The sequence below is a fragment of the Crocodylus siamensis genome, chromosome 6, assembly GCF_052110815.1.
Source record: "Crocodylus siamensis isolate JL-2025a chromosome 6, ASM5211081v1, whole genome shotgun sequence".
Lineage (NCBI taxonomy): Eukaryota > Metazoa > Chordata > Crocodylia > Crocodylidae > Crocodylus > Crocodylus siamensis.
In genome coordinates, this window is record NC_143400.1 from 19,989,424 (window position 1) to 20,016,559 (window position 27,136).

The 27,136-nt window shown below is 57.4% G+C and overlaps 1 protein-coding gene across 5 annotated transcripts; it reads right to left on the reverse strand.

Moving 5' to 3' along the window:
- Window positions 1-92: 92 nt before the first annotated feature.
- Window positions 93-25,738, reverse strand: ZBTB4 (zinc finger and BTB domain containing 4). 5 transcript variants are annotated; one of them, XM_090055532.1, is made up of 4 exons: window positions 25,661-25,738; window positions 14,304-14,361; window positions 9,465-9,529; window positions 93-7,058 (listed from the first exon to the last, which is right to left on the reverse strand). In XM_090055532.1, the coding sequence occupies exon 4, from the start codon at window positions 7,041-7,043 to the stop codon at window positions 3,651-3,653; it is 3,393 nt and encodes a 1,130-aa protein (XP_089911658.1). In that variant the 5' UTR covers window positions 7,044-7,058; window positions 9,465-9,529; window positions 14,304-14,361; window positions 25,661-25,738; the 3' UTR covers window positions 93-3,650. The 5 variants fall into 5 exon arrangements, with proteins under 5 accessions (XP_089911658.1, XP_089911657.1, XP_089911659.1 ...); XM_090055531.1 differs by lacking the exon at window positions 25,661-25,738 and adding an exon at window positions 21,483-21,627; XM_090055533.1 differs by lacking the exon at window positions 25,661-25,738 and adding an exon at window positions 19,506-20,126.
- Window positions 25,739-27,136: the final 1,398 nt, after the last annotated feature.

Sequence of the window (27,136 nt, forward strand, 5' to 3'; positions counted from 1 at the left end):
CAGCTGCATCCACCTCCCATTACACCCCTCCTCCCCCAAGACTCACACACTACACACACTGCTGCCGAAAGATAAATACTGTATTTTCTCTACAGGGCAACAAGAAGGGGGGGGGCGGGTTCCTCTGGTATTTTTTTTATCCACACACTGAGAACAAAGAGACCGAAAAAAGCGGCTTGGACAGATGGGGAAAAGGGTGGGTTTTTTTTTTTCTTTTTTTTGCCCGGTTTTGGCTTTTTTCACCCCATTTTCCTGACATCACTAAAGTGCTCTAGACCGGAGGTGCAGGGGGGGATTGGGGCCGGGGGGGGGGACGCGATACATTCAGTAGCTGAGCGCCCACTGAGAAGTCAGTGCCAAAGTGCAAAAGTCCTTACAGCTATGTACATCGTCAGGACACCCCACCCCAAAAAGCTGGACCACCCCCCCGGGGTGAAGAGTGGGGCCAGCAACCTCCTCTGAATGCCTTTGGTGCTCTCTGCAAACATCCCCACCCTTGTCAGATGGGTGTTGGGCCTCCGTTATATGCAGCCATGTGCTACCCCAGAGCTGGGCGCATTTAGGTGGTGTGTGTGTGTGTATGTTGGTGGCGGGGGTTGTTATGTGCAGCCATGTGCTACCCCAGAGTTGGGAACATCTGGATGGTGGGAGCAGGGTTATATGCAGCCAAAGCCTGCCCCAGAGCTGGCTGCTGGGTGTGGGGGGGAGGTTGTTATATGCCACTGTGAGCTACCCCAGAGCTGGGGCATCTGGGTGTTCAGGAGGGGTATGTTATATGCAGCCAGGGCCCACTCCAGAGCTGGTGGCAGCTTGGTAGGGGGTTGTTATATGTAGCCATGTGCTACCCCACAGCTGGGCGCATCTGGATGGTGGGAAAGGGGTTATATGCAGCCATGAGCTACCCCAGAGCTGGGTGCATCTAGGTGCTGAAGGGGGTTGTTATATGCAGTTATGTGCTACCCCAGAGCTGGGCAAATCTGGGTACTGAGCAAGAGAGGGTGGGGGGCATGTTCTATGCAGCTGTGTCCTACCCCAGAGGTGGCTGCATCTGAGTGCAAAGGTGGGGGGGGGATGTTCTATGCAGCCAGGAGCCACCCTAGAGCTGGCTGCATTGCACTACTGGCAGGTATGTTATAGTTAGCTGTGGCCCACCCCAGAGCTGGCTCTATCTGGGTATAGGGGAGTCTGTTATATGCAATTTGCTACCTCAGAAGTGGCTACATCTCAGTACCTGGGGTGGGGAGGGTCCCTACACCTAGCTAAGGAAGGTGGTCCTGTTTTTTGCAGCCAGTCTTACCCCAGAGGCAGCTGCTCTGGGCACTGGGTATGTATGAAGGAGGGTATGTTATATGCAGCTGTGTCCTACCCCAGAACTGGCTGCATCTCGGTGCTGGATGGGGGGGGGCAGGTCCCCTGTTATATGCTGCCATGCCCCCTACCCTAGAGGTGGCTGCATCTTGTAGTGGAAGGGGGAGGGGGGTACATCCCTGTTACACCCCAGGTGTGTCCCACCCCAGAGGTGGTTGCATCTCAGCCTCCAGAGATGAGCCCCCTCCCTCCCAGCAAGGGTTGCTGAAACATGGAAGTGGGGGGGCTTGGAATGTCCATTGAAAAGCCACATGGGAAGGGATGGGGTTGCATGGGTGCTGCAGTGCGGAGGGGAGGGGCTGCTACTGCACTGCATGGAGCCTGGGGCCAGCACTGTAGGGCCCTTCTGGAAGCTGCAGTGCGATGATGCACCGGGGGAGGGAGGCCACAGTGCAAAGTGCTGCTGCAATACAGGGTATGTGTGGGGGGTTCCATTGCAGTGGATGGAGATGAGGCTGCAATGCAATGTTGCATTTGGGGGAGAGTGTTGCTGCAGTGAGGGAGGCCTGGGGACACTGCAAAGCAGTGTGTGTGGGGGGGCTTCCATTGCAGTGTTTGGCATGAGGGGGCTGGGGGGAGGGGGTTGCAGCAGGCCCTGCAGTGCATGGGGAGATTAGCCCTTGCAGGGCAGGCTAGCAGGTGCGTGTGCGCGTGTGCAGGGGTGTGTGTGTTCCGATGCAGTCTATGGGAACCTTGGGTCCTGTAGTGCACTGCAAGGCCCCTGGACCCCAGCTCAGAAGATGGGCAGATAAGGCTGCAGCTGCACCCAGGGTTCACATTGCAAGGTGGGGGGTGGATGTGGAATGTCCACTGCAAACATGCCAAGCGGATCCACAATGCAGTGTTGTGAACACTGGAAACTGCACTGCACTGCTGGGCAGGGGAGAGGGGGGTCCTGGACCCATGTGCATGGTGTGCTGCGGGAGGAGGATGACACACACCGCAATTCAACATTGCAGACTGGCACACTGCAATGGGAAGGGGCATCACTGTAGGCACAGAGTGCCATTGCAGGTGAGAGGGGGGTTATACACTGCAAACACAGTAAGGGGAGGTGTCCGTGTTGCAGTGCCAGGAGCCCACTACAGCCACAGGACAGGCTGCAATCAAATGTATTGCAAGGGTGGGACCGCAACACTGCAGGGGTGCCATGCCTCACTGCAGGGACACGGACACCCCACACACACACTGGAAGGAGGGGCAATGCACCACCTCACCCCCTGCTTGCTGCAGTGATGGTACTGCACTGGGCAGTCACCACAACACACTGCAGCTCCCTGCAGAGAGAGAGAGAGAGAGAGAGAGAGAGAGAGAGAGAGAGAGAGTGTGTGTGTGTGTGTGTGCGTGCGTGCGCGCGGCGAGGCACACTGCAGCTGACTGCACCCCAGCACACACTGCAAGGAGCCAACAGAAGCCCAGCAAGGGGTGCTGCGGTGATGGGTGCTGGGGGGGGCAGGGACAGGACACACTGCTGTGTGGCACTGTAATGGGGGTAGTCCACAGCAACACAACAGCCAAGAGGTGCTCCAAACTGCAGCCGGGGTGTGTGGGTGTCGGTGCGTGCACACAATATATTGCAGTGCACTGCGACAATGGGCAGGCACCTCACTACACTGCAGCAGTGGTGGGGCACCACTGTGGGCTTGGGGTATGGGGGGAGGGGCAACTGGGCCATACTGGGAATCTGTAGTGCAAACTGGGAGCTCAAGTACAGCCTGCCCCCTCCTTACCCCGGCTTGGTCCCTCTTGGTGGGGGGGGGTGTCTCTGTCTTGGGGTGGGGGTGGCATGATGGGAGTGGGGCTGGCAGCTGTCAATCACAGCCAGGCGGAGGGGCTCTTGGGGGGGTCCCCTCATCCTATCCTCATTTGCTCCCGGGGTCCCCCCCATCTCAGCTCCACCCCCCTCCTGTACCCCTAGAGATCAGCCCCAAGCCCTGGTATCCTCTGGTCTGATCCCGGGGTCCCCCTGGACCACCTAGATCTCACTTCCACCCCCCTGGGACTCCCTAGATCTCAGATCTTCCCCCCTGGATCCCCTCTAGATCTCACCTACACCCCTACAGGACCCCCCAGATCTCAGATTTGGCCCTGTGGATACCCCTAGATTTCAAATCCACCCCCCGACCCTAGATCTCACCTCTACACCCTGGGACCCCCTAGATCTCAGATCCACCCTCTTGGGACCCCCTAGATCTCAGATTCACCCCCTGCACCCTCAGCTTTCTGCTCTGGGGCAGTGGAGGGGATCCCCTGCCACCTTCTTCCCTCCCACCTCCACCAGATCACAGGACATTCCCCTTTTTCAAGCGCTCGGGGGCAGGGGGATCCCCCCGGGCGCCTCGGGGGGCTCCAGCCGCAGCACTGCCCCCTCCCGCCCCAGTGCCCCCAGTGCCGGGTGCCCCCGCGTCCTCGCTCCCACCGCGGCAGGGGTTGACAGAGGCGTAGCCGAAGACGCCAGGGAGGAAGGGCAGGGCCGGGCGCTTGTCATCAGGCAGGACCATGTTCAAGGCCACGGGCAAGGTGAAGTTGTAGGGGTAGGCGGCCAGCAAGGGGTGCCCATACATGAGTGGGTACGGCTCGGGATAGAAGCTCACCTTGCCCTCCCCCCCGGTGCCCGCAGGGACTCTGTCACCCCCCCCGGCTTTGCCCCCAGCCCCGAATTGGATGGCGCTGGGGTAGGCCACGTAGGCAGCCTTGTCCTCCCGGCCCCGAGCCAGCAGTGGGAGCGGGGCCTCTTGCGCAGGGTACCGATCTTCGTCCTCCTCCTCCTCGTCCTCCTCTGCCAGCTTGGGCGCCGGCCCAGTGTGGGAGATGACGGGGTCCTGGAGGGATGCGGCCCGGCTAGTGCTGGCTGGTGGCTCCGGGTCAGGCGGTACGGCCGACGCTGGCGGCTCCGGGGTGGGCGGTGCAGTGGGTGCGGGGACCAAGCCCAGGGCTGGGGGGCCTGTGGGTCCCGGTTCCCCGCTGGACGACGACACCTGCATCTCCTGGGTGGTCTCCTCCTTGATATCGGCTGGTGGTGCCGGTGCCGGAGGGGGTGGTGCTGGCACCAGCGGCTCGGGCTTTTTGGAGTAGGCAATGACGGAGGCTGGGGCAGGTGGCACAGGGTCGCGGGGCTCGCCCTCATGCCGCTTCATGTGGCGACTGAGGGCAGCCGCCGTCTTGCACACCTTGGCACAGTGCCCGCATGTGAACTTGACCGAGGGCTTGCGGCCCACGCGGGGAGCCGGGGCCAGGGTGGGTGTGGGGGCGTCCTTGTCCCCACTGCCGGGGGGGCGTCCGTGGACCCGCTCGTGCTTCCGCAGCTTCTTGAGGGCTGAGAAGCGCTTGCCGCAAGCCCCACACGCGTGCTTCCACTCGCCGCCGCCCCCCCGCCCTGCCTTGTGAGGCACGGCAGCCATCTTGGTGGCCATCTTGGGGTCCTCAGCTGCTGCCTCTTCCTCTTCCTCACCCACCTCAGGCTCCCCCCGCTTCATCCACCGTAGCGAGCGCAGCTTGCGGCGCCACCGTGATGACTTCTTCACTTTGGGGACGCCAGCGCCACCCCCGCTGCCCCCTTTGCGTTTGGGCTTGTAGCTGTAATAGGGCCGCCATAGCTGGTCTTCGGCATCCCGATCGCTGTCCTCCTCTCCACTCTCGTTGGCATAGCTGCGGGTCGGCGCCTCCAAGCGGGCGGCAGTGCGGGGGGCTTTGTCCAGCCGGAGGTCAGTCTCTGAGATGCGCCGCTTGACAATGGCTTCCTCCCCAATGCGCACCGTGATCTGGCACAGTGGCGCAGCGCGGCTCTCTGAGGCTGCCCCCACATAGGCTGGCTTGGCCATATATGTCATGGTCCTGCCGGGCCGGGGGCCAGAGCCCCGTGCCTTGCGCTGCTCTTCCGCCTCTTCCCTGGCTTCCTCGGCTGCCTTCTGGGCCTGGATGTAGTCCCTCAGCACCTGCTTCTTGATGGGCTTCACCGCGGCCGGAGCTGGGGCTGGCTCAGGCGGGAAGGCCGGCTCCGGTGGCTTGCTGTTGTAGGTGATGACAGACGGGGCCTGGCCGCTGCCAGCCGGAGCCACCGATGTGCTGTGCACAATGACGGAGGGTGCCGGGTGCCCGTAGGCAATGACGCTGGGGACCTCTGGGCCTCGCTGCATGTCCTCGGGCACCAGCGGGGTGTCTTCTGGCGGCCCGGCTTGCTCAGCAGCTGGTGGGAGCAGGAACCGCTCAGCTTCAGTGACTTCAGTGCCGCCGAACACATCAGCCTGATTCTCGGCCAGCCCCAAAGGCAGGGGCCGGGAGGGCAGCAGGAGGGCGTCTGACACCAGCCCCTGGCTGTAGGTCTTGTAGGGCCGCTTCTGGGACCGCATGGGCAGCAGGCGGTAGAGCTTGAGGGCATTGAGCTTGGGCTTGTAGCCGCCGTTGGGGGTCTTCTCGGAGGAGATGAGCCCCGGGTTGATGCCATGGAAGGCCTTCTGGTGGGTCTTCAGGTTGTAGTAAGTGACAAACGTCTCCCAGCAGAAGATGCACTGGTAGCGGCGCTCGCCAGTGTGCCACACCTCATGCTTAGTGCGGTACTCGGCCAGGGCGAAGACCTTGTCGCAGTAGCGGCAGGGGTACTTCCGCCGCCACGAGTGGACGTTGGAGTGACGCTTGAGGCTGGACAGGGTCATGTAGGACCTCTCACACACGGTGCAGAAGTAGATGAGGTGCCCATCCACCACCTTCACGAAGTGGTCCTGGTCGTAGTCCAACCGGGCCAGACCCCGGGACCGGAAGAGGAGGCTTTTCTTGGAAGACGCCGGCTTCGGGGAGGAAGGTGGCGGTGGCGGCGGCGCTGGAGGCACTGGCTCGGCAGCGGCTTCCTCAGGCTCCTGCTCATCTTCCTCAGCTGCTTCCTTGCAGAGGACCTCATGTGTCTGCAGGCGCTTGACGTGGATGAAGCTCTTCCCACAGTGGCGGCAGGAGAGGGACCGCCGGGCCCGGTGCAGCTTGGCGTGGAGCCCCAGGGCGGCTGAGGTGGTGAAGGACCGGCTGCAGAGCCCACAAGGGTAGGCCCCGCGTGGTGCCGGGGAGGCCGGGGCAGGCGGCGGGTCCAAAGCCACCCCACTCGGGGGCTCCCAGACAGCTGGCAGCAGGGCTCCGGTCGGCTCGGGTGGTCCTGTGCTGAGGGCGTAGAGGATCTTGGCTGTCTCGGTGTCACCCTCGGGGGGCTCAGCTAAGCGGGATGGGCATGTCAGGTCCACGGGGGAGGAGCAGGAGCGGGTGGAAGACACAGAGCCGGCACCAGTGCCGTCGGGGCTGCAGCCGGCCCCACTCATGTCCCGCGGGGGGTCCAGGTCCTCCAGGCAGGAGATGCCCAGGCGGCGGCCCACGGCCCCAATCTCCTTGGCAGCCGCGGGGCTGGGCACGGAGAGGCGGGAGTTGTAGATGAAGTTGAGGACGTCAGAGAAGATGCCGGCCTGGACGTTGGGGAGCTCCAGGACCTGGCCCAGTTGGTGCCCAGCTGGCTCCTCACTCAGCACCTCCTTAAAGTAGGGGCTGGAGGCGGCCAAGACGTTCTTGTGAGCCTTGAACTTGGTGTCCTCGGCAATGATGGTGACGTCACAGAACTGGCCACGCAGGCGCTGCTCGTTCAGCTGCACCAGCAGGGAACTGGGGTGCCTGGCGTCCGCGACCTCCACGATGGGAGCCATGGTGATGCCACAGAGCTGTGGAGGGGAGGCGAGGGGAACAGGGGTGAGGGCGCAGAGCCTGAATGCCTGGGTTCATCCCCGCTCATGGGCTGGGAGGTTAATGGGGGGAGCCCAGATGCCTGGGTTCATCCCCGTTCGTGGGCTCAGAGGTTGGGGTTGGGGGGAGCCTGGATGCCTGGGTCCCATCACAACTCTGGGAGGGGGGCTCTGGAGAGTGAGACTAGGGTGGAAGGGACAAGAGCTGATTCCTGGACACTGGGTCCTATCCCAGGTCTGGGGGGAAGAAGCTGGGATCTGGTATATTAGAGGCTGGAAACCTGCATGCCTGGGTTCTATTCTTTTTTTTTTTTTGGGGGGGGGACGGGGGACTGGGTTGTACCCCAAATCTGGGACAGTCAGTCAGATCAGGCCCGTGGGGGTCGGGGTTGTCTTCACTGCCACGGAGGGCAGAGACCAGGGGTCATGATTACTGCCACATAGGCCAAGACCACGGGGCGAGTGGTTGGGAGCCAGACCCCAGGGTCTGGGGGCTACAGTCCACATCGGCCAGGCACAGGGGGAGGGTCTCAGCTGTCCCAACCTACCCCCATGGCTGTCTAGGGTTCAACATAACTCGGGGTATCAGAGCTGGAGGCCACGTTTCCAGGAGCATCACAGCACTGACGATTGTCCCTGTCAGTTGGACCCTAAAGGGTTATCGTCATGAGGCCCGGGGGTGTCAGTCAGACCCAGCCGAGAGCCCTGATGGGGTTGTGCACAGGGACAGGGACACACACATGCACCTGTAGAAACACACGTGCATACCGCATACTGGGTATTGGCGGCACAGCCGCTTGGGCACTCTAAGGGGTTAATTGTTGGAGGGGGGGGGCAGAGTTGGCGTGAGTCCTGCTATCCCCGAGACCCCCGGGGCTGGATGTGTGTATGGGGGGGGAGAAATGACACCCCGCTTCCCCCCCCCTCCCCTCCCCCACCCCCAGCTCCGTCTGGGAGCCATTTTGCAAGTGGGTGTTCCCGGCTGGCAGCTAAAATGGCTGAAGGAAGTTGAGGCCCGTGCCAGCCGGGATTAGCACGGTTGCACCGCTCCCCGCACCGCTCCCGCGCCCATGCCCCCCCAGAGGGTGCCGTTTGCCTCTTGAGCCTGGGGAGGGTAATGGGGGGGAGGGGAGATAGGCCCAGCTCCCCCCACAAGCAGCTTGGCATGGAGAGAGGGGGGGTATATGGGTATTGTGTCTGGGGGGGGTAATACTGTAGGGGAAGGCTCAAAAATGTGGGGGCTCAAAAATGTTGGGTCCCCCCACCCCATGCTCATCCTGTTGCATTCACCCCTTCCTGGTTAGGATGGGGGAGCAGGGGGCAAAACATCCCCGCCAAAATGGGGGGGCATGGGGGGTGGCATTTGAAGAGGGGGGGCGGGGCAACTGTAGGCAAACAAGCAGAAGGAGGGGTTGCTACAGCAATCGCTCTGATGGCAACACTGGGGGGGGCGGGCTGTAGGCACTGGGTGGGGAGCTCCAAAGGGATCTATTAGGATCAACTACCCCCCAGGATCCTGAAGGGGTACATGAGGATTTGAGGTGGGGGGCATATCCAAGCCCCTCCTCCAATTTTGGGGTTCCCCTCAGATGTCCCATGCCCCCCTCTCCTCCCCCCCGCCAGGATCCCCAAGATCGGCCCCGGTGCCACCTGGATGGGAAAGCAAGTTTGTGGGGTCTCAGCCACATTGTGGGGAGCTAATTGCCTTCCCCCATTGCTGCCCTCTCCAGGAGAGACAGTGGTGGGGGGAGGATGTGGGACGGACTGGGGTCATCATGGAGACCAGCGGGAGGGGCCCCAGCCTGCATTACCATGGAGACATGAGGGATGGGGGGTCAGGCTGTTGAGGGGACTAGGGTTGCCACAGACACAGGACAGAAGGTTCTGGAAGGACCTAAGGGCCATTCTAGGCCTGGCCCAGTATTGCCGTGGAAACCCATGGGACAGGCTCTAGAACACCCTCGGGGCAGTGTGGGCCTGGCCTGGCACCCACATGGCAATGGGACCAAAAGGTTCGGAAAGGCCCATGGGTGGCTCAACACCTGGCCACTGTCACCATGGAGCCCCACAGGGAAAGTTCTAGAAGGGCCTGGGATGGGGTTAGGCCCAACTGATGTCACCACGGAGACCCAGGGAAAGTTCTAGAAGGTTATTCCAGACTCAACCCTCAACAGAAGGTTCTAGAAAGGTACGGGAGCCATGTTGGATCTGGCCGGTGTTCCCATGGGGATCTAAAGAGAAGGTTCCAGAAGGCCTGGGGAAGTGGCTGGGGGGGGTGGGGCAGGGAGACACATTAGCTGTTCTAACCCCAGACCCGGTGTTGTCATGGAAACTGAGAAAGGGCAGGGTGTTGCATTGTTATGGTGCCTGGGTGGTTCCCCTTACCTGGAAGAGGAGACCTCATGGGCCACGTGGTCGCGACGCTGCGGCTGCAACCCCGACACAATGCGCTGCAGAGAGATGCCAAGAGTCAGTCACCGCTCTGGATGCCAGGGTCCTGTCCCCGTTGGGGGCAAAGGGGGGAGAGCCGAGACACCTGGGATCTCTCCCTGCTTTGGGAGGGGACTAGATCACGGGGGGGGGGCACTTCCCACAATCTAGGTCCTCACTCACCATTGGGGAAACTGAGGCAGGGTGAAGTGAGGCTCATGGAGGACAGCAAAGCCAGGGCTAAAAACCCAAGAGTTCAGGAAGTTGGGGGCTGGGGGATGGCTCCCGCCCATCACAATGGTAACAAAAACCTCATTTGTGTGTTCTGGGAGGACCCCGGGGTTGGGGGGTACTTGTCACCCAGCCCCCATTGTACAAGCCTCCACCAACAGTTGGAGGAAGACCCCAAAGCTAGGGGAGGGGCAGACACCTGCAACTCCCACATGCTAGCCTGTGCTCCAAGGGGAGGGTCCTGGCAGGGAAACTGAGGCAGGGGAGCTTCTGGGTAAACCAAGGCAGAGAACACAGGAGTCCTAGCTCCCAGTCCTAAACCCCAAGTCCCCACTCCCCTTCCCAGCATCAGGGAAAGAACCCAGGTGTCCTGGCCCCCACCCTTGCTTGTCCCCTAAGACCTCCCTTGCTAGAGTCAGGGAAAGAACCCAGGCATCCAGCCTCCCAGCCCCAACGGCTCTAACCCTCCCACTAGACCCCACTCCCCTCCCAGAGTCAGGGGAAAAGAACCCAGGTGTCTTGGCCCCCATCCACGCCCCGTCCTGTACCAGAGCCATACGGTGAGGATCACGTGTCACTGTTTCGGTGCCTCTGCTCTCAGCCCTCCTCCCCCTGACTGTAGGGAGCGGGATCAGGCCCCCAGCCTGCAAAATTCACTGCGTCAGCCGAGCTCACGCTGTAGTCAGCGTGATTTCCAACCCCCCCCTCCCCCCACCGTGTGTTTCCGGAGAGGCTGTGATGTCAGCTAGATTAGCGGCAAGAGGTGCAGCAAAAAAAAAAACAAACCCACATAACAACATAGCCAGGAATGAAATTTCAGCCCTGGGCCACTGCGACTGACAGCCCATAACGGGGTAACGTCACCCTCATGGCATGACAGATTGGGGCAGGCAGGTCATGGGGACAGGTTGAGGTCACTGGGGTATCTGTGTCAGGATACCAGAAACGCTTTTGCCCATGGTGGGGAGGGGGTTGTACGAGGACTGGCAGATGGATCCAGGAGACAACTTGTATCACAAGTACAGTCAGGCAGGGTGGACGGTGCATTGTGGCCATGCTCAGATGTGTCTGGGGTAAGAGGTGTGCTCCCAGAGCTGTTCTAGATGCCCTGGAGGTCTAGAGGAGCCAGAGGTGATCAGTATATCACAGCCACGCTCTAATGTGTCTGGGGTACATGGTGTGCCCCAGGTACAGTCAGATGTGGTGAGTGATGTCTCAACAACATGTGGATGCATCTGGGACATGGACTGGGTTCCCAGAACTGTTTTAGACCCCGCTGGAGGTCTAGAACAATCAAAAGTGATCAGTATATCACATCCTTGTTCTTATATGCGTGTGGTGTATGAGGTGTGTCCCAGGTAGTTAGATAGGGTGGGTGGTGTCTCACAGCCACACATGGATGCATCTAGCACATGGGTTGTGTTCCCAGAGCTGTTCTAGACCCCCTGGAGGTCTAGAACAGTTGAATGGGATCAGTATAATACAGCCACGCTCTGTGTCTGGGGTACACAGTGTGCTCCAGATACAACCAGACAGGGTGGATAGGACATCACAGCTATACTCTGACATGTCAGGGGGAGAGAGATGCTCAACATACAATCAGATGGGATGGGAAGAGAATGGTGTACCACAGCTACACTGATGTATCTGGGGTGTGCTAAGTTTCCCAAGTACAGTCTAACAGGGTTGACAGTGTATCACAATTACATTCAGATGTGTCTGGGGCACATTGTAGCCAGATGAGGTGGACAGTATATCCCAGCCACACTCCAATTGATCTGGGGGGGTGTACGTTCCAAATGTAGTCAGAGGTCATCTGAGGTGGTATATTGAAGCTACACCTCGATGCACCTGGGGCATGCACTGTGTTTCAGCTAGAGGCAGAAGTGGTAAGACCTAATTAGAGCAGTGGTTCTCAAACTTCTTTTTTCATGGACCACTTGAAAATTGCTGAAGGTCTCGGCAGACCACTTAGTCTCCATCGTCAGAAAAAATAAATCAAGTGCAGGGCCAAGTACAGATGTTCTCATTTGGTCCACAACCTTTCTGCGGACCACCTGAATGGAGCTTGCGGACCACAATTTGAAAACCTCTGACTTAAAGGAAGGTGTATCCTAATTATACTGTAATACAGAGGTGGGCAAAATGCAGCCCATGAGCCGGATGTGGCCAGCCAGGCCATTTTATCTGGCCCACAGGGCCCCTAAAAAATTCAGAAAATTAATATTTATCTGCCCCTGGCTGCCTGTTACGCGGCCCTCAATGGCTTGTGAAAACTTAGTAAGCGTCCCTCAGCCTGAAATAATTGCCCACCCCTGCTGTAATGTAACTGCAGTATCCCAGGAAGGTATCAGATATGTGCATGGGGGAAGGGGGGTACCGTGGTACAGCTACTCAGCTGTAACTGAGGTGTGTTTGTCATTGGTACAGTCAAAGATACAGGAAACAGGGGAAGATGGCTCACAGCACACCACTCATGTCACTGGTGTGTTTTGTGTCCCAGGTACAGCTGGAGGCCAGCAGGGATGAGCAGAAAGGTGCATCACAGCTATGTTGTTATGTCCGTGTGCCCCAGGTACAGTCCACGTCAATCAGAGATCAGGCAAGGTGTATCACAATGAAGTACAATGAGACTGTTTTTGTACCATGGCTCTGATATAGGACAGCAGGGCCAGGACACCTGGGTTCTCTGCAGTGAGGTTGTATTAGTGAGGTTGTCTGACATCAGTTAAAGTATGACATACTGGGGTTGCACCAATGAGGTACGTGACTCATAAGATCAGGTACACTCTGTTATAACTAGGGGTGTACGTGTCAGGTGATATAGGAAGGGGTACTTGAGACATACACCACATGGTGTGACACAGTCTGACATCACTGAAGTGTAGGACATGGGGGAGGAGGGGGCTGTCTGATGGGGGCTCCCCAACAGGAGTGTGTGCGATACACCCAGATAGTCATAAACCTAGGTGTGTGGCTTCATATACAGGTTTGTATGAGAGAGGTACAATCGGATGTCATGAAGGTGGGGAAGTGCATGTCAGGTCATGTTAACACTGTGATATAAAACAGTGATGTGTGTCATAGGTACAGGAGCACGGTATGCGATTGGCACAGTGTGACATCACTGGGAGGTATGTGATGGATACAGTCGGACACACGGCTCATACACAGGAGTGTATGTGATGTGTATACTGACATACACTTTCGATGTACCTGGAAATATGATGCGCGCAGTATGCTGTAACTGTGGGGGGTATGTAACTGGCACATTGTAACATAACTTGGGGTGTACAACTGCCTGACATGAATAAAAGCATGTACAATGATGTCACAGGAGTGGAGTAGGTGACATGTAACTGGAAAGCATGTAATATATGGGGTACAATGTAACTAGAAAGGGTCTGTGATGGAGGTGTCATGTGTACAGTGTGATGTAACCAGAAGGGCTTAGATGACACAGTGAGATATAACTGGAGGGTGTGATGCATACAGTGTGATGTAACAGGTGGGGGGTATTGGACACGTATAGTCTGGCATTACTGGGGAGTGCCCATGACAGGTACAGCCTGACTAAAAGGGTGTACGTGACAGGTACAGCGTGATGGAAATGGGGGATGAACGCAATGCGCACAGTGTGACATCACTGGGGTGTGATGCATACAGCATGATGAAACAGGAGGGGCATATGTGATGAGCAGTCTGGCATACACAGGCAGGTGTGTCAGTAGGGCTGTGCGTGTACCGTACTGGTCTGTGATCACACGCTTGTGAAAGGGAGGAAGGTTGTGTGTGTAGCTGTGTGGCATGCTGTGTTGTGCATTTTATGGGTGTGTGGATGGGTTCACCTCCCCTCATCTCTGTCACGCCATACCTATCGTGTACACCCATTTTGTCACATCACAGGTACAACCAGACAGCACCAGAGGGGTGCATGTAACATGTACAGCATGAGTGCCTATGACATGTACAGCCAAATGTCAATGGGGGCACTACAATACTTCTGCCTGACCAGGGATTCAGGGATGTTGGTTGTAGCCACATTGTCAATCGGAGGCTACAGTACCCCCAAACATCCCAGGACAGGGATTTGAGGGTATCGGTTGTAGCTGTGCTGTCAGTTGGAGGTTACAGCACTCCCACCTGACAGTGAACGTCCCAGGACAGGGAGGAAACCCAGGTGTCTGAACTCTGAGCCCCACACTCGCTACCTGCAACACCCACAGACAAACAAAAGGATGCCACTATGGAACACCCCCCTGCCACCCGCCCCACCAGCAAAGCATGCTAGCCTGCCAGGACCCAGGACCTGGGTCCAACTGTCCCCACAGCAACAGCTAATGGCTTGTCTAGCAGCACAAGAAACCACCCCCTCTGGAGACAGGACCTCACCCCCCCAGTTGCCAGGGAAACCCTCAGGTCCTGGAAGGGGAAATACTAACACCTGACTGGGAAAGGTTATCTTCCACCCTCAAATATTTAGGAGCTTGGGGGGACCGCCTACCCTGTGTCATGCTCTGCCCAAGCCAATCAGGGGGCAGGGAATGAATGCATCAGGCTCACCTGGGTGACCATTGGCTGAGCTGGCAGTGATGTCATAAGGCCCCTTCCTATGTCAGCCCTGTGATGAGAGTTAAAGAAACAGCCCCCTTGAGAAGGCCTGGAGGGACTGTGCGCACACACACGCCCACATATACACACCCACACAGAACCCAAGTGTCCGGGATGGACACACACACACCACACACACAACACAGGCATCCAGGAGACACATACACACAGAACCCAGGCATCTGGGATAGATGCATATACACACACAACACAGGCGCCCAGGACACACACACATATGCACACACACACACAGAGGTACCCAGGATGTGCATGCATGCATGCATGCACTCACTCACACACACACACACACACACACAACCCAGGCATTCAAGAAGGACACAAGCACGCCCCCCCATACAAACACATCCCAGGTATCCCAGACGAACACAAGCATGCATACATACACACACACAAACATACAGAACACAGGTATCCAGGAGGAACACACAGGTACACACACACACAATCTAGAAATCTGGGATAGACACACATACCTAAGACCCAGGCGTCCAGGATGAGGACACACATACACACCCCCACACCCCCAAACCCAGGCGTCCAGTACAGGCACAAACACACACAAGCAGAACCCAGGCATCTGTGGTGGATACATACAAAGACACAGAGAACCCAGGTGTCAGGAACAAACACCCCCCTGCACCAAATAGAATGCAAGTATCTGGGGCAGACACACACACAAAGAACCCAGGTGCCCGAGACAGACACACACACATACATGAGGCGCCTAGGCATCCTGGACAGACAGACAGACGGACAGAGACACACACACACACACACACACACAGAGCTAGAACCCAGACAACCAGGACAGACACAAACTCATACTCACACACACTCAAAAAACCCAGGCATCTATGATGAATGAACATACACAGAACCCAGGCATCCATGCAGATGCGCACCCCCCTCCCCTCCCTCTCTCTTACACAGGCACCCATGACAGATGTACATATGCAGACACATACACACATACAGAACTGAGGCATCTGGGACAGATGGCTGTACACACACACACAACCCAGGCATCAAGGATGCACAATGCACATGCAAACACACACACACACTCTCAATGACATACACACATGCATCACAAGCTCACAGTCATGGGCCTGGACAGCGAACACCCTCAATGGTACCCCTATAAACACAAATTCACAAGCACACAATCATGGAGGTATACACTGTACACACACAGCTCTACCAACACACAACCACAGACCTGTACTGCACATGCCTGGTACATGCACACTTGTACACGCTCTCATTCACCAGCACAGAATCATGGGCCTGTGCAGTACATACCCGGACACCAACCCTCCCCCAATGCACACAGCCCTACCAACACACACATCCACACTTACATTCACAAATGCACCATCATGGACTGGTGTGGTACACATCTGATGTTTGCACATTCGCCCACACACCCAGATACACAAATACAGTTACTCCTGTACAAACAAGGCACACAATCCTACTGACACACATGTACATGATCACAGGCCTGTTTTGTACACACCCAATACACTTACACGTGCACCCCTCCACACACACACACACACACACAACACAGAACCCAGAAGTCTGGGACAGACAGAAAGACAGACACAGATGCACACAATTGTGTACCTGTGCAGTACACATCTATGTGCACACTCATTAATAGACCCAGATACACAAGTGCACAATCACAGGCCTACACCTGGTGCTTGCACGTGTCCTCACCCCCCCACATGTCCACACCTCCTGCACACACATTCACACACACCCCCACACACTAACAACCCCCATACACACTCACCTGCCCACACTCACCCCTGTACACACTCATCTGCCTGCAGTGCATGCATCCTCACATGCAGCCATATCCCCTGGGCACACACAAAGAGTGTGCACACCCTCACACACAGAGCGGGCATGTCCTTACACACACCCACACTCCCGGCACATACCCACACCCACTGCACACATCCTTACACACACAGGGCATGTGTCCTCACATGCATCCACAACCCTGCGCATCCCCCCACACAGTGCACGTCCTTACACACGCAGCACACACATCCCCACATACAGCCATACCTCCTCTGACATGCACACTGTGTGCACACGTCCTCACAAACACAATGCATGTGTTCCCACAGGCACCCACACCCCCTGCACCCAAGCACACATACACACATCCTCACACACACAATGCATGTGTCCCCACAGGCAAACACACCCCCTTACACACAAAGAGACATGTCCTCACAAGCACAGCGCATGTGTCCCCACAGAACCATACCCACTGCACACAAGCAGACAAATGCGCGCGTGCGCGCGCACACACACACACCCCCTCACATGGACAGCACATGTGTCCCCACAGCCACCCCCCTAAACACAAGCACATGCACAGGGCACACATCCTCACACACAATGCATGTGTCCCCACAGCCACCCCCCCCGGCACATGAGCGCACACACACACACACACACAGGGTACATGCCCTCACGTGCATGGCACACATGTCCCCACAGCCAAGTACCCCCCCCCCCCCGGCACATGAGCGCACACACACACACACACACAGGGTACATGCCCTCACGTGCATGGCACACATGTCCCCACAGCCAAGTACCCCCCCCGCACATGAGGTCACATGTCCTCACACGCACGGCACGTGTCCCCACAGGCCCCCACCCCTTCGCACGCGCAATGCACACGTCCTCAGGCAGCCCCGGCTTGATGGCAAGGAAGGCCTGGGCTGCAGGCCGGGCTGTGTGTCAAGCCTGAAGCGAACAAGCCTCCTCCACGCGTCACTGCCAGGACATCTGGAACGTCTTAGGCGCGCGCCTGGCCTGGGGCCACTTCCCCTCGCCCCCGGGACCAGCCGCCACGGCACGACACAGCCTGGGGGAGAGGGGGCTGTTATACACAGCCATGACTCACCCCAGACCTGGCTGCATCTCAGCATTGAGGGGTACTTGTTATACACAGCCAGGACCCACCCCAGAGCTAGCTGCATCTCGGCCCTGGGGCAGAGGGGTCTGTTATACACAGCCGTGACTCACCCTAGAGAGAGCTGGCTGCATCTTGGCCTGTGTTGTGGAGTAATTACGCCTGTGGTGAAGGCTCCTACCTCTCGGGCCCACTGGGCTCCATGACACAGGTCTGAGTCTCACACTCACACACACACAGCTGGGGGGGATGCAACCATCTGGTGATGCAGCCACCTCTGGGGTAGGGCTGGGCTGGGTAGAACAGGGCCCCCTTGCCTGGGGCTCTCCCTGTGCACCAGCATGTACACATGCGTGCACATACACACTAAAATACCCGTGATGGAAAACACACATACACACACGCACGCAACTGCCTGTGATGGAAAACACACACACACACACACACACTCAACAGCCTGTGATAGAAAACACACACATCCTGCCCTGGGAAACACACGCACATAGAGCAAGCATGCCAAGATTTACACACCCACCCACGCAGCGGCCTGAGCTAAGAAACACAAACACACAGAGAAGCAAACACACACACACACACACACACACAGACATAGCACCCCATGCTAGGAGACACCCCCCATGCTAAGAGACACCCCCCCCAAACTAAGGGACAAATAGACCCCTCCCATGCTAACACACACACACACACACCCCGTGCTAGGAGATACACACACAGACAGCACAACATGCCAGAGACACCCCCACCCCACCCACAACCCTGCTGTAGAGTGGTTAGGGTGTTTCTCTCTCTCTCTCACATGTGCATGCATGCATGCACCCCCCCCATGCATACCCCAGCCTCTCTCTGCCCCCCTAGGCCTGGGCCCCTCAAATGCAAACACAATCACACACCCCTGCCTGCACCCCCCCCAGCACAGCAACAACCAAACACACAACACCCATCCACTCACAACATCCCCCCCAGCAACAACCCCCCTTCCCAGGCTCCCCCACAACACAGCAAACGCAGTGCCACACACCACCACAAATGTGGTCCACACAACACCATGCCCTCATGAACAGTGTGGTGAACACAGAGGCCTGCACACAACAGCATGCACACACACACACAACCATACACAAGTCCCACACGCAACACCACACTCACAGTCCCCCCAATACCCCATGTGCACAAGTACCCCTCCATACACAGCCCCCCACACCACACATGCACAATCCTCCTGCAATACCACATGTGCAGAGTCCCTCCATGCACACAAAATGCCATGCACACAGCCCAACACAACGCCACGCACCACAACACCTCCACACACAGCTGCCATGCTCAGATCACAACAACACAACTCCACACACAGCCACACGCACACACAGACATACCCCATCACTATGCATGAGCCTACAGCACCCTGAAGATCCTGGAGATAACCACCGCACACACAGACGCACAACAGCGCCACGCACACGGCCAGACACACGCTCACGTCATCATCGTGGCATTGCGCGCACACACAGACCCAGTGACACGCACGCACACCCAGCAATACATATGCATGCCACGCAACCAGAATGACACAGGCAGTGACATGCACCTGCAATCATAGCAATGCACGCACACACACGCCACCTCTACACACACAACCAGAGGACACACACACACACACACGTCACCAGAGCAGCATGAAGACATATACACACACACACACACACACACACAACCAGAGTGATGGACATACCCCCTCTGCACCACACACTCACAGCAGCACATGCGCACGCACACATGCAGCACCCATACATGCATGCACACACAATCCCACAACATACACATACATACAACACCACGAGCAGCTCACCCCCCCACTACACAACTAAAGCAGTGCACATATGCACATATTCAACACACTGACACATACAGCTAAGCAGCACACACATGCATACACATACACACACAAGTACGCCAGCCTGACATGCTCACGCCAGCCAAACCCCCGCGGGCCCAACATCGACACAAGCCCTTGGAGCTGGACTGAGCGAGTGTGCGCACCCTTTTTTCCTCTCTCTTTCTTGCACACACAACTGCAGAGGCCTACTGTTAATTAACCCCCCAAATGACCCCACAACTCGGGCACGGGGTCACAAACAGCCGCCCCCAAGCCCCACGCACCCCTGTACCTGCCCCTCGAGGGCCTTCAACAACAACCGGCCTCCAACAACAGCCTGCTTGCCTGGGGGTGGGGGGGGAGGGCGGGGTAAGGGGTGTGTACCAGTGGGAAAGAGAGGGGGAGCTGTGAGCTCTGGGTGGTATGGGGGTGTGATGGGGAGGCGTGGAGGACGGACGTCAGGGTTGGGTGAAAGATGTGAGAGGGTGCGATAGTACCCAAGGGGTCACAGGGGATGGGGGAGGAGGCCATAGGGTATACGGAGGGGTACAGGCAAGCATGCAGGGTGTGCATCAGGGATGCAGGGGGTGTGGGGTGGTGAGGGGTGTATAGGGGTGACTGACTGGGCCAGGGTATGTACAGGGGGTATATGGGAGTGACAGGGAGTGACAGTGAGTGAGGGATGTAGGGGGTGTGTGAGGGACACATTGGGTGAGTGAGGGTGTGTATGAGGGGTGTATGGGAAGAGCGAGGGGTGTATGGGTTGACAGGAAGGGGTGTGTGAGAGGTGTATGGGATGAGCAAGCAGGTGTAGAAGGGATGTAGGGGCTGTGCGAGGTGTGTAGATGTGTGAGGTGTGTATGGAATGAGCAAGAGGGTGTGCAGGGCACAGAGTGGGGGCTGTGACAGGCATGTGCAAGAGGGTGCGGGTGTAAAGGTGAGGGGTGCCTGGGGCAGGATAGGCGTGTGAGTGGGTGTGTGAAGAGAGGGGTGTCTGGGGTGCAGGGGTAGGGGTCCATGCAAGGGGGGGTGACAGCAAGCGAAGGCTGTAGAGGGTGCAAGAGGGGTGCAGGGCAGGCAGTAACAGCGTGTAAGGGTGTGCACACGAGGGGTGGAGGGGGCAGGCGGTGTAGCTGTGTGGGTCAGGGGGAAAATAAGAGGGGGCACCTACTGCAGATTTAACCCTTTGGGGGCAGGGGGAGGGGTTGGCAGATCCCCTGCTGATGGGGGAGCTTCAGATGGGGGGGAAGGGACCTGGGGGAAGGGCTTGCAGATGTGGGGAGTCCCTGCTGATGAGGGGTCTGAGAACTGGGGAACAGGGCTTAGACATCCCGGGTGGGTCCCCTGGCAATTAGGGGAGCATGCAAATGGGGGGATCTGAGACCTGGAGCTTGTAGATCTGAGGGGGCTGTCAATCAGGGGGTCCCCTGCAAATGGAGAGGGGGGCTCAGGGGGCGGGGCTTGTGGACCTAGGGGACCCTGCCAATCAGGGGGTCCCCTGCAAAGGATGTGGGGCAGGGGACCAGAGCTTGTGGATCTCAGGGGGTCCTGCCAATCAGGAGGTCCCCTGCAGATGAGGGGGATCAAAAAGCTGGGGGTGGGGCTTGCAGACCTGGGAGAGTCCCCCCTGCTAATGGGGGATCAGGGGGCAGGGCTTGCAGGGGGGGCTGCCAATCACAGGGTCCCCTGCACATGGGAGAGGGGCAGGGGGCGGGGCTTGTCAATCTAGGGGGGGGTCTTGGCAGTCAGGGGTCGGCTGCAAATGGGCAGGGGGGCAGGGGGTGGGGCTTATAGGGGAAGTCTGCTAATCAGGGGTTCCCCTGAAGGGGGGGCTGTAAAAAAGCTGGGGGTGGGGCTTGCTGACCTGGAAGAGTCCCCCTGCAAATGCGGGGGCAGGGGGCAGGGCTTGAAGGGGGTTTGCCCCCCTGTACATAGGAGGTGGGCAGGGGGCGGGACTTGTCAATCTAGGGGGGTCCTGGCAAAAGGGGATCCCCTGCAAATGGGGAGGGGGGCCAGGGGGCGGGGCTTGTAGGGGGTCTGCTAATTAGGGGTTCCCAGGCAGATGGGGGGGTCAGAAGGCTGGGGGCAAGGCTTTTAGAGCAGGGGGCTGCCAATCAGGCGTCCCCTGGCAATAGGGGGGGTCAGGGGGCTGGGCTTCCAGGCCGGGGGGGCGCTATCAATCAAATGGGAGAAGGAGCCTGGGGGGGGGGGGGGATCACAGGCCCGAGGGCCTGGGGGCGGGGCTTGCTGGGGGGTGGGGGGGTCCCACCTGGGGGCTGCAGGCGGCGGCTCATGCTCCAGCTCCGGCTCCTCGCGCTCGGCCTCAGCGCCCGCTGACATCATCGCCCGGGCGGCGCGAGGCCGGGGGCGCACGCGCGTGTGCAAGGCGGGGACACGCGGGGGGAGGGAGGGGGGGCGCGCTCCCTGAGACTGCAAGGGTGGGGGTAGCACACGTGTGCATGCCCAGGAGTGCAAGAGGGGTGCACAGGTGTATGTGCCTGCCTGAGAGTGCAAGAGGGTGTTTGCACACCTGCGTGCGTGCACGTGCACATGCCCGAGAGTGCAAGGGGGTTACACACGTGTGTGGACATGCACATACCCAAGTACAAAGGGGTGTTTGCATATGTTTGCCTGCTGGAGTACAAGAGGGTGCTTGCACACCTTTGTGTGTATGTGGGCATGCCCAAGTAGAAGAGGGTTTTTGCACACTTCTCTGTGTGTGTGCACATGCCTAAGAGTGCAGGGGGTTACTCGTGTGTATGTGTGCCTGCCAGAGTACAAGGGGGGCTTGTACATACAGGGGGAGTTGCATACTCCAGGGAGTGCAAGGGGGTGCTTTCACATGTGTGTGTGCATGTCCAAGAATGCAAGGATTTATTTGCACACAGGTGGGGTGCATGCACACACCTGAGAGTGGAGGGGAGAGGGAGTTGAACATGCATCTGTATGCGTGTACATACAGACAGGCCCAAAAGTATAAGGGGGTGTTTGCACACAGGTGGAGGGCATGCACATGCCTGAGAGTGCAAAGGAGTGTTTGCACATAGCCACACACATGTGCAAGTGTGTCTATCTGTGCACAGGCCTGAGAGTGCAAGCGGTTTGTACACACGTGTCTGACTGCAAATGCCCCAAGAGTGTGTGTGCACACGCTGGAGATATAAGGGGGTGTTTGCACACGGGTGGGGATGTGCACACATGTGAGTGTGTAAAGGGGTGTCTAATGGGGGGTCTGGGGTCTAACAAGGTACTGCAGGGTCTAACAGGGGAGTCCTGGAGTCTACCAAGGAGGTACAGGATCTAATGGAGTCTGGAGTGTAATGGGGAGTCCTGGAATCTAACAGGGAGGTATTAGGATCCCCCCTTACACCCTAAGGTCTAACAAGGGGGTTGGGGGTTTGGAGTCTGACATGGGGTAGTCCTGGAGTTTAACAAGCGGGTCCTGAGTCTAATGGGGGGGAAGGGTCCTGGAGTCTAACAGGAGTATGGAGCATAATGGGGCAGTGGAGTCTAACAAGCAGGTCTCAGGGTCTAATGGGGGTCTGGATTCTAACATGAGGGGATCTGAGGTCTAACAAGGGGGCTCCTGAAGTGTAAGGGGGGTCTGGGAATGGGGGGGTCCTGGGATCTAACAGCGAGGTCTGGGGTCTAACAGGATGACATGGAGTCTACTGGGGGGAGGGGGGATTGCACCAACACACCACACCCTGTAGGCATGAATCACACATGTGAGAATTGCACCCCCCCACCCCAAGGATCACAAGTGTGCGTGCACAATTACACACATACAGGTGTCACACAAGGGTGGTATGTGTGTACACTAACCCATGTGCAGCTCTTGTGTACGCACTCACAGATCACACACAAACACACAAAGGCTGTGCACATACGTCGCATACAAGGCTGCCCATACATACACAAGCTGCTCATACACACAATCACACCCCCAAGGCACAACTGTGAGCACACAATCATACACGCATCTACACCACACACAGGAGGATCACTGTGTGCACACCAGTCACACCTACACACATATCACTTGCAAGATCAAATGGGTGCACAAGCATGAAAAAAAAAAATCACAGACAACCCACATACACAGATCCATGCACATACACACTCAGACCCCCTCCACATACACAAATGCACACCAGTCCCACAAACACATTGCTCCCACACACACACATCACACCAACAGGTATGCAAACACAGATTGCACAGACCACACACACAAGTACACACCCGTCACATGCATGTGCACACACAAATGCACTGTGGTATACACAAATACTGCCACAATTGCCCAGAGCACACAGACACATGCGAAAAAGGCACTGAGACTCATACACACACACAACCAGATCACACACAAGCATCCACACACAAACACCCTGCATGTGAACACACAGACCTCACACAAGCACACGTAACACACACAAGCATTTGAATCACCCACTCTCACAAACACCTAGGTCACACACGTTTGTGCGTCTGCATACACAGCTCCAAATCTTACCCCCAAGTTGTGTAGACAGAGATCTTCCACACATGTACACTCAAGCCTAGATGTCACACACATCTCACAAATACACACACACGCAGAAGACCAGATCATGTACTCAAATAGATCACACACACAAATGCACAAACTGAGTACACACATGCCAAGATCTCACTCATAGACACAGACATAGATGCTTTACACAAACATAGCTCACACAGACTCACAGATCACATGTGCAGAAGCACACACGTGGCATATACATAGAGACCTAGAACTCACACAATCACATATGCATACAGAGGATCACTCAGTCTCTCATACATACAACACATGCACAGGCCTACACATTAGACAGACATGTGCACACACAAAAGCCTAGACTTCTCAGTTTCTCTCAACACCCTCCCCCAAGATCTAGATAACTCAAACATGCATGTACATGCCACACACACACACACACCCACACACCTAGATCACATACACATGCCCCCCACTAAGGTCTAGATAACAAACATGCATGTACATGCCTCTAACACATATGCACAGGCCTAGATTAAACATATACAGACAGACATAGAACTCAGACTCTGTCTCACACACAACCCACACCCCACCTATGGATAAAATATACATACATACCTGAATCTCATGATTTCTCCGTCTCTTTTACACACACACACTTCTAGCTGATCACGTTCTTGTGCATACATACAGGCCTAGACTATGCACACAGACCACTGGCCTAGATCTCTCTCTCTCTCACTCACATACACACAAACCGTAGACCTAGACTGCACACCCACACACATACACACAATGCTAGACTATAAGCACAGACCATAGACCTAGACTGCATGCACGTGTGACTTGCGCAAGCAGCCTAGATCAGTGATCTCCAAACTTTTTTGATTGTGCACCCCATCAGTAAAAAATTTGAGCACGCGCCCCCAATATATGTATATTTATACAAATATACATCTAAATAGAAGTTCTAATATTTTCTTCCTGCACCCCAATGGATCGCCTTGCGCATCCTCTGGGGTGCACGCACCCCACTTTGGAGACCACTGGCCTAGATAACCCAAATATGCACACGCACCCCCTAGATAACATTCAGGCCTGGATCATATGCACACAAATCACACACAGAGCTAGAGGCCCAGAAGATCGACACATAGACCATAGACCTAGATTACACATACGTGTGCTCACATACATACATGGACAATAAACCTAAATTATAAACATGCACCACCCCCCCAGCCTAGATAACCCAAATATTCACATGCATGGCCCCCCCCCATAGGTCCAGAGCTTGCATGTACTCATACACACCCCTCCCCCTGTAACAACAGGCCTGCTTAGCACAAACTACACACCAGAGGCCCAATTCACACACTAACACAGGGGCTGAATGCACACATGCACCACATGCTGGGAGCACACACACACCCCACACAGCCTTTGATTGTGCGCACACAGACACCCCCCCCAAGCCTAGACCACATGCACGCACACACACACACACACACACACACACACTCATGCACAAAGTCCTAATGTAGGCCTTTCATAGATTTCAGAGACATCACATACACCACTGGCTTAGATCGCACAGTCGGTCCACATGACTCACACACACTCATGCATGCATGCATGCATGCAGGCTTAAGTCGTACAAGCACAGACCATACCAGACACACAGGCTTAGATTGCACACAAAGTCAGCCCACATAACTCTTGCATACACACACACAGACACGCGCACAGAGGCTTAAGCTGTACACAGGCTATAGGCCTAGATAATGCACGTGCACATGCCCACACACACACACATACACACACTGTCCCCCAGACTCCACTCCCTTCCCAGAGCAGGGTGAGAGAAAACCCAGGCATCCCAACTGCCCTGTCAGGACTAGCGAGTCCTATGACATCACCTGCTGCAGTGGTGATGTCACAGACAGGCATGTGTTGAGGTCACAATTGCTGAAGGCTGCCTAGCAACAGATGGGGGGTATGATTTGCCCAACTCACACCCCCATAGAGCTGGGTCACTACCCACACACTGGGGGGCTGGGGGCACCAGGACACCTGGGTTCGGGGCGGGGGCAGACGAGTCAGAGCCAGGACACCTGGGATCTCTGGCTCTGGGAGGGAAAGGGGTGGACCCCAGACCCTGCAGCCATGGGGGGGGGGGGGTTGGGGGGGTGGCGTTTCATGTGCACTGGCACCACCTAGTGCTTACATAGGGGAGCTGCACCTACTGCCCAGGTCCTCCCCCTACCCACATTCCCCAGGGTGCCCCAAGCTCCATGGCCACCCCCCTCCCATCCCCAACCCCCCAGCAGTGACCCTAGGTGTCTGACCCTGACCCCCCTCCCAGGAGCCCAGCTTGGATCTTCTGCCCCCCATCCCAGTTGCCCCCCCTCCTTAAACCCACACTCCCCCCCACCTTCCTCCCCCATCTGGAGCCCCCCCCCCCAATCTCCCCAACCCACCTTCACCTGCTCCTCAGGCTGGGGCCTCCCATTCCCCCAATGCCTCCATCATGCCCCCCCCCAACTGGGACCTGCCCCCAAAGCCTTTGGTGAGCTCCCATCCTGCCCTAGGGGCCTAATTCTGCCCCCCACGGATCCCCCTGCTTTCTGCAGCACCCATCCTGCCCCCCACTCACCAGTTTTACCCCAGACCCCCTCCTCTCCTACCCCGAGCCCCCGCTCCTGCCCCAGCCTGCCCTGTCCCCCGACCCCCAACACCCGCATCTTGCCCCTTCTGCCCCACCTTGCCCCAAGATCCCTCCACCTGCCCTAGCCCCCGTTCTACCCCAGAAGCCCCCAATTTTGCCCATCCTTAAAGGGACCTCCAACCCGTCTCTTCCCTCCCCCACAGCTCCCCCGAAATCGGGGGGGTCCCCAGCCCCATCACAGATCGCTGCCCTCCAGTAGCAGGGCGCTTCCCGGGATCCTGCGATACCCCCCAGCTTCCGCTCCAGAAGTAGGCCCAAGCCGCGGCCATTCCTAGGCGGTGTGGCCGGGCTCAGGCGCCTCCAGGCGGGCTCAGGGCCCACGCGAAACCCCGGTGGCACAGGCCGCAGCCGGAACGTTCGACAGCGCAAGAGCGCCTGCGCGAAAACTCCTTTTTCAGCCATTTTCGGCCATCTCCGGCCACTTTCGGGAGTGGGACTTATGAATATGCATGACGCAACAAACGCCAAACCAGAAAAACAATCCTTAGGCTAGCGGTACCATGTAGCGCGGGGGAGAGGGGGGAGACCTCCAAACCCCTCTTCGCGCTCAGCCGCCCGCTGTTTTTGCTTCCCAAAGGAAAATCAAGGCAAGGGTGAATCCAAAGAATTCCAGGCAGGGCGGGGAAGCTGGGAGGGGCCACCCCTGTACTGGCCGGGTACTTGTTTA